Below are 12,890 nucleotides of genomic sequence, written 5' to 3' on the forward strand. Positions count from 1 at the left end.
ACGTGCTTCCAACGTTGGGATTTGAACCTGCTATCCCTAGTGTGCAGATCTTGCCTTGTCCATGCTTATTCCTAGACTGATTAGCATTTTGCACATTGTTAAGATTTTGTGAAAAAGATAAATCTCAGTTTAAAAGCTAAAACGCAATAATGCCAGAGCCTAGCCAGTGTATTGCAGAACAATTTTGTTAAGAAAAGAAAGGTTTTCAAGTTTCATAAAAGTAATGGTAAGTCAATTTTTCCGAAAGTAACCATCCACCTCATGACCATTTACCACAAAAATCATGAGAAAACGTCAAGATTTGCCTGATTTTTAAAGGAGAAGTTTATTAATCAAACAGAAGTAATTCCAATATTTGAATTAGGGTATCTTAAAAAGTTGCAAAGATAAAAGAGCTATTTCAGATTGATGGAAAACGTAAGCAGGTGGTTTGTAAAATGTTTACAATCTATTTCAAACCTATGTGTACTTTTTTTTTAAAAAATATTTCCTATTTTAGCCAACCATAGCCAACCAAAGTTGGATTTTTCGGATTTTTCAAAATCACCAGATTTCGAGATACTTTTTGCTGTAAATCACCAATCATCAGAAGCAAAATTTTGTCCCAAGATTACTTGAAAAATCACCAGTTTGGTGATAAATCACCACATCTGGCAGCACTACTCAAGCCATCAAGGCTTCCATTAGGAAAGGCTTATTAATGGAGGATGGAGTTTTCCCATGCCTGGCATTCATCCATCCATTCAATACAGTTCCTGGCCCCTTCAGAATGTCTTTTCAATAAAGCTTCCATGGTCATTGGTAGCAATATGCGAAATTCAAATCTAAAATACTGGAAAAATATTAAGGAACCTTCCTTTAAGTGCTTGAGAGAAACGGGTCGAAATGGGTAAAACAAAGATAAAAGATGAGAAAGAAAAAGAAGGCAGGGCTAAGAGGGCAAAAGGGAAGTTAGGCTGATGAAAAACCAGCGTGCGCGACAAAGAACCAGCTACAGCACTGGTTGCGTGGAAACTCTGGGGACAGACAGTGGTAAGAAAATAGGTGGTTGAGCTTGCCTCATCTAACCACTTTAGGCATTGTTTTCTAATGGCATAAGTTCACAACAGATCTGAGAAATTCACCCATTATCTTATACAATTCTCCTGTTCAAGATATTCTTGAAGAATGACACATAGATTCACTTTCAAGCAAGGATTGATATGAAATATTTTAAACAAATGGACAGTTATACTTTTGGTCAGAAAGTCGGACTCTTTATGAAAAGTTATCAAGACTGCCAGCCAAACATTCATAATGACCAAAAATTGAGGCCATAAAATGTGAACAAAGCAACCTCTTTTGAAATGAAAAAAAAATGTGAACCCTCCTGTTTCATTATTCATTTTGGTACGCTTACCTGTCGCTGGACTCGTCAAATTCGTGTTTAAATATAGATAAAAGAGAACTAATTCGGTAGTCAAGCCGGACATCAAGGATGAATTGTAAAATGTCTATGATTTTCAGTTTGGTATCCATGACAAGGTTTTCCTCTGACTTGTTGGTCGATCCGGGAATTCCCTCTTTCGATTTGTTGGTTAATCCTGGTTTTATACCAGTGGTGAATATGGTGAGCATAGCCCCCATTTCGCTGATCGATCGCAAGGCTCCGCCTTCAGCTAAAATAGGGAGAGAAAGACTTCCGTGATCAGTAGACTCCAACAAAAATGTTGATCGTGCATTGAGCAGAAATTCGAGAGAATAACACTAACTGGTATTGTTCCCAATGCCCCCTTAGCTCTTTCGCACATCCGAACCGTCAAACTATTGCAAATTCTACTCGACATGAAAGCAACATATTTTGTCGGAGTCTAGTGATCAGGGACCAAGTATGAATGTTTCATGATAGAAACACACAACAAAAATGTATTCGTTGAGTACAAATCTTTAGTTAAAAGTAAATTTGTCACAAATATCTGGATCACTTCAAGGGGACGATTTTGTATTAACTTCTTACGTTAAACGAAAATTGGTCACTGTTTATTTTTAGTCTCCAGTTTTTTGGTGTCCAATTTTGACAAAAAAACTGGAACATTCAACTTGCAATAGCTAAGTAGCCGCTTTATGTATGTCCATGAAATTTCTACTGAAGTGGAAATATCATGTAATATGATTTTGATATTCTGCATCTGTAGTCTGATGTGCCAGTAAATGTGTTTTTAGTGTCATTTTATGGTTTTAGATCAACAGTGGACTGTTTTTACAAAACAGAAATTGAACTTCTTGATTTACTGATATCAAAAACCGTCTTTAAAAGTCTTGAGAGCATAGTTGAAAGTTACCTAACAACATTCTAAGCACCGTGTCCAGTTAATGCTTTAGCCCCATCGTGCCATTTTGATTTTTGATGGGTTTGATTTGTTCAACAGAACTCCATGATAATTGATCCGACATGTCTCAATTCGATTTTCTTTACATCCTGTGGCTACCAAGGAAACGAAACTTTTGTATCTAGTTTCAACAATAAAAATCCTCCTTCGGAGGTAAACAAATAGTGTTTGTTAGGATTATTCTTCATGCATGCATCAATACTAGTTTTCATGAAATATGACATCCTGAGCTTGTTTTACTGTTCATTGCTTTGATTGTTGGACATGTTCTCAGATGGAACAAAGAAACTATTTTTAAAGGTCGCTAAGGCAGTTACGATACTGAATAACAACGCTATAGAAAATTAACAAGAATGTTCGTTTGCAACCTAGATTTGAAGAAAAGCGTGGATTCATTTGTCATGCTTAAGAGATTAGCAATATGTTACAATATGATTGCCAGAAATTTGAAGTCTCTTCATTGCAATATATTGCAATACCAGTTCTGAACCTCTAACGGGACATAGTTCCGTGTTTTACAGCAGTTTGTTTGCTTTTTTCCGAGGCCTTTGTTTCATCTCTATTGGTTTATTTGACGTCCAAAATAGCTTTTTAACTAAGAAATTATTTCGTAATAAAGGTTCCCATCTGTTTCCCCCAACAGCAATCTCCCACTGTAGTTTTTTGCCTGTCAATCTCCCCCAGATCAAACTTTCCCAATAGCAAACTCCCCCAAAGCCAAACTCCCCCACCTTAAACTCCCCCAACATGAACCCCCCAACATGAAACTCCCCCACAGTGAAATCCCCCACACTATGCTGCCATCAGATGCTTGGGAAATCAAAGGATATTTTCAAGCCAGTTTTTGCCATATAGATGGTCATTACAAATAACGTTACTTTTGAATGATATAAGAACAGTGACAAAGCTCTTGAATTAGGAAGGTCTAGAAAATTGAGAGTTTATATTTTCAGTGTTGTAAAAAAAGCTGGCTTGAAAAGTTCAGTGATTTCCCAATGACTGATGGGAATGTAGTGTAGGTGAGTTCGCCCTGGGGGAGTTCACCCTGGGGGAGTTCACTGTGAGGGAGTTCACTGTGAGGGAGTTCACTGTGAGGGAGTTCACTATGGCAGAGTTTGATGTGGAGGAGTTTGCCTTTGGGGGAGTTTACTGTTGGGGGAGTTAATAGAACTAAATGAAGATTGCTAATATTTTTTGCAAACAAATGGCGGAGATTTTTTTTACCTTAATCTAAAGTGACCAGAACTTTCAATTTGCTCCTTTGAATGGTTTTAGTCCTGGTTGGTATATTTATCAATAAGTTTTCCTTTCGCACTTACAATCCACATCTCCTGTGGGCAATTTGCCATTAGACGCATCGAGGTTAGACACACAGTCTAAGATGCTCAAGAGCGTCTTGGTCAAACGGAGAAGATCGCAAAATCCATAGAAACCAAAGTAGATCAAATCTCTGGCCAGTTTGACCACCTCAAATGTCAGCTTATTTTGCTCAGGGTCGCTGAATGTCCACGTATTTTCGGCAACGTTTTTCAGATAAGATTCGACAAAATTGATAGTGGCTAGAAATTCGGATCTTACTTCGTCCTTTGCACTATCTGGTAACTGATTTCCATCATACCTGAAATGATTTGCAATAATTAAAAAACTGAGACCACCTTAACTTTAACCACTTTTTTCATTACGCTTAAGGCATTGATATTTATATGATATTTTGAGGCTTCCGGTCATATCACCGTGGAAATCCAAAAATAGTAACTAATGTTTGCAAAAACAACTAACTTTATTCTTTCCATAGCGATCATAGACATCGACAGGGTGAGTGAGCACTTCCACATCTCATCCACAAAGCAGACATAATTCTGAAAAAGGCTAAGTTCACGTTTTGCAAGAACGGCCTCTTTTCCTCAAAATTCCCAGCTCTGCTTTGTCAGGATCATTGAAATGTGAGACTTTGACGAGATTAACGTAAAACGATCTTCCCTCCATTGGTCCGATCACCCAGAACCACGTTCGCCTGGTCCATGTTTGCTTGGGTTTTGACAGGCCCGTTCCATTGATTTCCCAGTTGGACCATCTCAAACAGCCTGTGCCTCACGTTCCAGCTCACATCGTATCTCACCCTTGTCGTCTCAGCTTTTTTATATTTCTTTTAGGTTTGGAGGGGTGAGCCCCGCCCGGCCAGCGAAGTCAGCCGTCACATCGCGCTTAAATGTGTTTCCGATAGGCATTGGCGTGTCCTTTTCAGTTTTGTTTTTGTCAGTGGGTGTGGTTAGCGTCTAAAAGGTTCCTTGAGAAGGGTCAGGGAGGAGAATCGAACTGGGGACCTCTCTCATGCCGGGAAATGGCGTTAACCACTGCACCACGTCTCCTCCCTGTTTCTCAATTTTGTCAATTTAGTTCGAAATTCTACAAAAGCTTTTCCAGTGACGTTGCCGTTTCCTCGTGAATCGGCAAATTTAAATCCAATGGGAGCCTCATCTTGGACCCAGCCACCGCTTGGAAAGTGGATATTCTTGAGGACTGATGCCTGGACACCCGATAAGCAAAACCCACCTCGGGCAGCTTATCCATCCAGCAAGCTGGATCCTCCTGGATCGCCACCTTCAACATGCTGAGGATCGCTCTGTTCCCTCCTTCCACGTAGTTGGCTTGATAATGATAGGCTCTACACCAGTTTTACCCCAGCCAAGTCCAGAAAGTCCTTGAACTCAGCGTTGGCAAATGGGATAATCCCAGAACGTTTTGGGGGGTTTATATTGCTGGGTGGGGCTGAATTTTATTGAATGATTTAATTGGTTTTTTGACCTCTTTGGACCTTTTTATTTATTTCTTATTGCCACAATTAAATCTAAGTAACGTGGAGTAGACAAAAGTGCAGAGGTTTAGCCTATCAAATCGTGACATTGCTCTTCCAGTTCCAAATCTCTTGGGTCAATCAAATTAGTTCCGTCATTCATCGACAGGATTCTGAAGACGTTCATCAGCCTCCTAACTTCCTGGACAGATAAACGATTCTTGAGTTTACTTTGGATAAGAACAGTTATGGAAAAAACTCGCCCAGCACCAGCATAGGACAGTGGAAATATGAAAATAAGATATTTTTTTTCAGCACCCTGCTTTGCACTTATGCTAAAATGTGCCAGATCGACGTAGTATGACGAAAACCATGCTCAATGACTCCACGCATATCCTGCTTGATATTGTTGTCATTGGTCTCTGGCTCAGCCAACGCGTATTATTCGGCAGCTGAGGCTTCATTTAATCTTTATTTCTCTTTCAAAATAGCAGAAGGTTGGTGATGCTCACAAAAAAACTTTGAAATAGGCGCTAGAGGGGCCAGAATTTCATTGGGGTTGCTGCGGATGCTACCAAGTTGAGAGTATGAGCAGAGCAAACAGACCATAAGATCCTTTCTCCATTCCAAGAGATGCTGGAAATAGGGATGTTCATAACTGTATGAAGACAACCAAAAACGCATCATCAACCTTTGGGCTTACTTTTCTAAGCTTCAACGTTTTCATCTCGCTGTCTGATACAAGCCAAGAACTTGGCATCCATAACGTAAATCAGCCTTTTCTACTGATGCTTTTGCCAACTTTGCGCAAAACTCTAGTTTTGACTTCAGAGCCACTTGGCTAAAGGGTACTTGCACTAACCGGCTCCTGATGACGCTCTGTCCATCAATCTTGAGAGAGAACAACATTTTTGCCCTTGAGCTCGTATGACAGTTAAGCTTGACATTCAGCTTCAACTTCATCAAGGAGACCACTCGAAGGTTCCGGTTTCAGGTGGCTTTGAGCTTTTGAAAAATCCTCGTCTAATTGACTCAATTGCCGCATGAAATGCAACATCCAAAATTCCTTTCGGACTGGAATGAGGAATCGTAACACTCTTTGGAGATGGAGACAAGGCAGAATAAAATGATCTAGTTCCAGAGGTAGATTGAGGATGTTTGCTTGTTCCAAGCTGAATAATTTGCGTAAGTGCAAATTTTGGTTGATCAGATTTAGATGTATGTATGTTTTGTCACTAAGTGAATTTACACTTTTTGAGTAAAGGGGAAAAACAATCTCATTCAGGCAAGGTTTTCACAAATATTCTAACTTGGTTTTTGAAAGATGACCTCGATTGCTCTTGCTTGACTTCTTTTGGGGAGTTATTCCATAACAAGGACGCCTTTGCAACAAAACTTAGTCTAGTTCATGGGTGGGGGTCTTGATACATTCCTTTGTTCAGAGTATCTAAGGTTTAAGCTCACTCTTGGTGCGAGACGAAGTCGTTCCGTAATAAACGGGATCTCGTTCTCTTGTGCCCGGTTCGTCTCATTAAGGATCCCCTCGGCTGCTCTTTATTGAATAGTGGGTAAGCCACTCCGACGTGTTAATGTCCTTAGTGATATACGGTCCGATATTCGACATCCCAACACAAAACGCATAACTCGATTTAAGGTAATCTGAAGGCTTTTCATGGCTTCTGGTTTTAAATCATCTTTGTGGAACTGAACTTCTCCGTATATTGCAAGACCAATTCGCAGTCCCGATATAATTATCCCATGGATCACTGATTTGAAGAGCACTTTGGGTACATAGGTGTAGAGTCTTCCCAGATACTAAGACGTTGTATAATCATCTTTTTCATTTTGATCGTGTGTTCCCTTCCAGATAAGTCCCAAGATACTTCCGTCCCTAGGATAGTAACTGTGGGAACAGAGGTTGTTGTCTTCCCGCCAATCGATATTGATGAAAGTAAAAGCTTCTCCCCACGAGAAGGTCTCTTTTGGATCAGAACGTACTGTTTTTGTCGCGTTAGCTACCAGCCAATTTGACGCCATAAACTTGAGGATTCCGATGGCTTCTTTCCAGCTCTGAAAGATTTTTTCCTGACATTGATGCAGTTGTATCATCCGCATAAGATGTTATAGTTGCCTTCGTCCATAGTGGTAAGTCAGACATATAGATCAGAAATAATAAAGGCGAAAGAACACTTCCCTGTGGAGAACCATAATCCGTCCTTTGGGTGTCCGATATTCCATCATCCACTATCACTGTTCCTGATCTGTCCGTTAGAAATGATTTTACCCATGCAATGCAGATCGAATCCCATCACTTTCAGTTTTTGGCAGAGTATGGTCGCGTCCATGCAATCAAACGCGGCCGTGAGGTCGAACATTACTACCCCCACAAGACCATCTTCGAGTTTCCTCTCTCCCCCATGTGATAACATGGATAACAGGGCTGTTGCACAGATCATATGACGACTAGATGTCGCATTGGCCCGACCTCAGTGCAGAGGAAAGTGGATTTTAAGTCAACAACTCTGTACACCAAAAAGAGGAGGGTGACTGCCTGATCAGTAGTAACGACCTACAATCGCTGGGCCTTCAACGAACGCTATCAGTGACAAGCTCACTCTGAATCTGGCCACGCTGGCGGATGAAAAAGCATGAGTCACTGTACACCAAAATTTATGTACCAGCTGATGAAGGCAAGTGTTCGCATTTTTCCTCGCGCTATGAGAGGTCTAGCCATTATCTGTGGGCTGTTGTTGTTGACCGTCTTGGCAGAAAGCCGTGCTGGGATGTCGGTATTAGTCCATACTCTTCCACGTCGGCCAGCATTTGCTCTTTCGTTACGGATTCAAGTATTTTCGAGGCAAGTGGTAATAATGATATCGAGGGATAGGTCGTTATGTCGTCCTTTTTCCCTTTTTATGCAAAGGGGTCGTCTTAGACTCCTTCCATTTCGTTGGAAAGACTCCTTTTTCCAAAGACGTGTTTATAATTCTTGTGAGAGGAAGGAGCAGGACTTGATGTCCATCCCATCCCGTACTATTTGAGTTCTTGAGCTTCTTGATGAGTTGTAAGACAGTCCGTTCACCGACGGTTTCAATGAAAATGCAGGGGCCTCTTTTCTTTGATACATTGCTTCCCAGAGCCTTACCAGGGGGTCTTCTTGAAGCATTGGATCCACTCTCGATCTTATCCCCCCCACTTTCGTAGTGAACAACTGGCTCAAAGCCTGACTTACTTATGTTGGTTGACTTAAAATACCATTGGATTCGTTGACGAGTTGAAGGGGCACAGTTGAGTCCGATTTTATCAGTTTGTTTACAATTTTCCAGACATCAGAATTCTCGCTTCATCTCTCTCTGCCATCGTTTCATCGTTTCGTCCGAGAGATCATATCTATAGTTGGGGCGAATTCTCATCGTTTTTTTCGGCGCAAATTTATTTAAAGACGTTTCAATGAAATAATCCATGGTCTGGATCATTTCGTCCACATCTTCAGTCTGACCGAGGCTTTCCCATGGGTGTGATGCCAAATCTCCGAGAAATTGACGTTGATCAAAGTTTTTGTATGATCTTTGAGTGATTGTCTTCCAGTTTTGTTGAGCTTTTCGTCGATTTATTGGGATATTGACAACCACCGGAGCGTGATCGCTCATACCGTTTGCATGTATGTTTCCTGTCACTTGCGACACTTTTGTGGATATGAAGACCAAGTCAATCTCTGACTCGATGGTGATCAATCCTTCTTTCGTTTGTCGTCGGCAGACGAAGGTGTTTCCTAATGTGTGCCGTATCAAATCGCTGATCGCTTCACACAACCTCAGGTCTTGTACCAAAGTCTTCAGGTGATAAGATTCATCATCAAAACGTTTTGCATCAATATTGAAGTCACCAACAATTATTAATGACTTGCCTGAGAGGCAAGCCTTGTGAATTTTGTCGAGGAGGATTTGAAATCTTTCCCTTTGTGAATTGATGGTTTCAATTTTTGCTTCGTCTTTCCATTCCCTATAAAGGCCGCACAACAGTACATTCTGTTCGTCTGGACGAACCTCAACCTATATTGATGGAAACTCTTGGCTCATGAGGTCTGATCATAAAACAATTTTGGAGGCTAGTGCTGGCTTAGTGAGTGGGACTAGCCGAGTCTTGTGATTTGAGTCTTTTTTCATTGTCATCGTGACTTCGAAGGATGCGTAAGATTTTTCATCGAAATGTCTTATATCCGTTTCTTGAAGAAAAATAAGGTCGGCATCTATTTGTTCAATGATTGCATTGATTTCAGGTTCCTTCTTTAGAAAACCTCGTCTAATATTCCACGAGATAACCCTCAATATTTTGTTGGGGATGTTGCGTTTTTTTTTTCTTTGTTCAATTGGAGTCTTTTGAGCTGTGGGCGATCTCTTGGTCCACATATTACCTATTTTACGTGAGTGTCTGTCTCCAAACCGTTTTTTGCTTCCGCTTCTTCATAAAGACTGGTCAGTTTTGTTTGTTGCACTTTAGTTAGGTCTTGTGATATAATGGTCCCCCCAGCTGATCTCTGGAGCGACTATTCGATCTCATAAATTCCTTAGCCTTGTTTAGTAACTCCGAACGCTTTACCTCGTTCCAGAAACGAACAATGACAGGGCGGCGTTTGCCTGATCCTGGTTTTCCCACTCGGAGGCACCGGGAGATGTCCGACTGCGTTAGGTCACTTCCAATGATATTGGAGATTTTTAACACTTCGCTGATATCCTCGTCCTTTCGCTCTTTTGCGTACGCTCTTCGCGACTCTGCTATGTTAGTAAATTTTAAATTAACACGTTTTTGGTTCCTCTCTTCCATTTCCTCCACAAGGCCATGGCTAGTTTTTTGCCGATCCTTGAATTCAAGGCCTGGCTTGTTTCGATTGAGCGGCGGTCTACTTGCTGTATTAGTTCGGATTCTAGGTGTTTGATTGACTGGGAATTAACCCTTACCTCCGATTCCAATTCATTGAGTCGATTTTCCACTTTTGTTAACTTTCGAGTGTTGGAAGCTTACTGGACTCTTACGAGTCGTAGATTTCTTTATATAGCGGACGGAACGGGATATAGACTGGGAGGATACTACATCTCCCCCCAGATTATGGACATAATTTCAATTATAGGACATAAACGAGAATAAATAAATCGATGAATGAAAAGACGGTGAGGAAAATACGATGTCAAAAGCAAATAAATCAACATGAAGAAGAGTCGGTACGGGGACGGCCAGTCTGTGAGGAACGATGGGTTCTAGAGTAATTGTCCTCAGTAATCATCTTGGGGGCCGGAGGGCCGTAATAAGTTGTCCCCGGCGGCTTATCGAAAGGAACACGAGGGAAGTCATTTTGTCCTTGCACCTGTGCCTGGCGGCGATAAAATGTCTTGTAGGCATCGTGCCTCATGTTGCGGTTCTGAAACCACTTTAAACACTTGCACAAGAGGACGAGGATGATTAGGACGGCTATGAGAGATACAGCTCCGAAGCCAGCTGAGGTTGAGTGAATTTCCACGAAATGGAAACCTTGGCTAAATTAGGGAGTAAACCCTGAGGTTGGCGGCCAAAAAAGATCTGATTTGGACTAAGGCCATTAGGGCCAGGGAGACACCCAAATTCGTGCAACGCAGCGGAGAAGTCGGTGTCGGATTCCTTACATTTACGAAGAAGCATCTTAGCATTCTTAAACGCAGATTCTGCTAAACCGTTACTTGAAGGAAAATAAGGTGAAGAAGTTTTATGAGAAATGCCTGTAGCTAAGGCCCATGAGATAAATTGCTCGCGGAATTGAGGGCCATTGTCAGTGATAATGGTTTCAGGAAAGCCGATAATTTCGAACCAACGCGTAAGAATTTTAATTATGTCATCGGTAGCCGTGCGTAACAGCTTTTCAACGATCAAGAAACCTGAGTAAGCATCCACAATCGCAAGAAAATTGATGCCCGCAAAATCAAACAAGTCTGCGGCCATCAATTGAATAGGGAAAGTTTGGTCCACAGTATATGACTGGAGCGGCTCACTAGATGTGAAGCCTGATATTTTTGGCAAGCTGTGCACGAAGAAATTAAAATTTTCAAATCATGCCAGGCCAATAAGAACTACTTTTCACAGCTAACGACGTTTTTGTCAATCCTTGATGCAAGAAGTACAATCTAGCGAATATCTCGTTACGAGCAGGATGAGGAATAACAATCCTGTCTCCCCATGTCAGCAAGTATACTTCGTCGCCTTCATAGATGAGAGACAGTTCATCCCATATATTCTTATAGACTCTAGCTGCATGGGAAGGGGAAAGCTGATCGATCGTCAAATGGGACCGAAAAGCGGATATTGTAGCTTGATAATCATCGTCTAATTTTGCTCGCGAAAACAAAAAAGTAATTGCTGGATCTGAAGTCGTGCGATAAGAAACAGGTTCACAATCAAGAGGAAAATGAAGTTCAATTTCAGTTGAGTCAGCAGGAAAGACTGGAGCCCGGGAAAGAGCGTCTGCGATTAAATGATCTTTTCCTGCTTTCCACTCAACGGTAAACAAATAGGAAGATAAAATCTCTCGATATTTAACGAGACGGGTATTTGGAATGTCCGGAAGATGAGTTTTCAGGACGCCTTAAAGTGGCCTGTGATCAGTAAACACGTGGAAGCTATTCATCCCACGGAGATAATAATCGCATTTCTGAACAACGCGGACTATAGCTAAGCATTCGATTTCAACGACAGCATCATTCTGCTGAGCTGGGGTTAAAGCAAAACTTCCGCATTGTACGACGCGAGGTTTCGGGTTAAGGTGAGCATCAGTCTTCATTGCACGGGTGTCGTATTGTATTAACGCATAACCGAGGCCATGTTTCTTGGCAGCATCGGTAAGCAAATGTGTCTCCAAGGAGGGATCAAAAGGCTGAACTAACAAAGGCAAAGATAAAATCTTTCTCGCACGATTAAATTCCGCATCTATCTCGGATGACCAAAAATAAGCCGTATTTTTTTCAAAAGAGAATGCAGCCCGTGGGTCATTTGAGCAAGGTCAGGAAGGCAATTGGTCAATTGATTAGCAAGACCTAGGAAAGAGCGGAGAGCGGTAATGTCAGTAGGGACAGGAAATTCTCTTAAACACTCAATTTTCTCGGGATCAGGTCAAATGCCTTCAACGGCAACGGCAACGGTCAAAGGCAATATTTGAGGCCCAAAAGAGATTGGAAAGGAGTAAAGAGGACCTCCTGCAGAAGGTGTTGGGAACTCAGGGTGGAATTCGGGATGAAGAAGAGAAGGACAAATTGGTGTCCTATTTAGAAGCAGGTGTTGGCTTGGATTCGAGAAAAAGGACTTAACAATGGATTGTAAATGTAGCAACATGGAATGCTGCATTGGATTTGGATCTGATGGTGGATTTGGATCCGATGATGGATTTGGAGCCTGCGGTTCACTCGGAACTCGTGGTTCACTTGGAACTCGCGGTTCACTTGGAATTCGCGGTTCACTCAGAACTTGCAGTTCACTCGGAACTCGCGGTTCACTCAGAACTTGCGGTTCATTCGGAACTCGCGGTTCACTTGGAACTCGCGGTTCACTCGGAACTCGCGGTTCACTCGGAACTCGCGGTTCACTCGGAACTCGCGGTTCACTCGGAACTCGCGGTTCACTCGGAACTCGCGGTTCACTCGGAACTCGCAGTTCACTTGGAAGGATCAAGGCGTCAAGAATATGAAGCAATTTTGAGCCAGTGTCTG

The 12,890-nt window shown here is 41.8% G+C and overlaps 1 protein-coding gene across 4 annotated transcripts in view; it reads right to left on the reverse strand.

The window, feature by feature from the left end:
- Positions 1-12,890, reverse strand: part of LOC131887015 (inositol 1,4,5-trisphosphate receptor-like) — a 98,132-nt gene that overhangs the window by 46,681 nt on the left and 38,561 nt on the right. For all 4 annotated transcript variants that reach the window (XM_059235500.1, XM_059235503.1, XM_059235502.1 and 1 more), the window contains 2 exons: positions 3,689-3,987; positions 1,400-1,658 (listed from right to left, as the gene is read on the reverse strand). In XM_059235500.1, coding sequence (XP_059091483.1) covers positions 1,400-1,658; positions 3,689-3,987 — 558 coding nt within the window. The remainder of the gene's footprint in view (positions 1-1,399; positions 1,659-3,688; positions 3,988-12,890) is intronic.

The sequence above is a fragment of the Tigriopus californicus genome, chromosome 9 (genome assembly GCF_007210705.1).
Source record: "Tigriopus californicus strain San Diego chromosome 9, Tcal_SD_v2.1, whole genome shotgun sequence".
Taxonomy (NCBI): Eukaryota; Metazoa; Arthropoda; class Copepoda; order Harpacticoida; family Harpacticidae; genus Tigriopus; species Tigriopus californicus.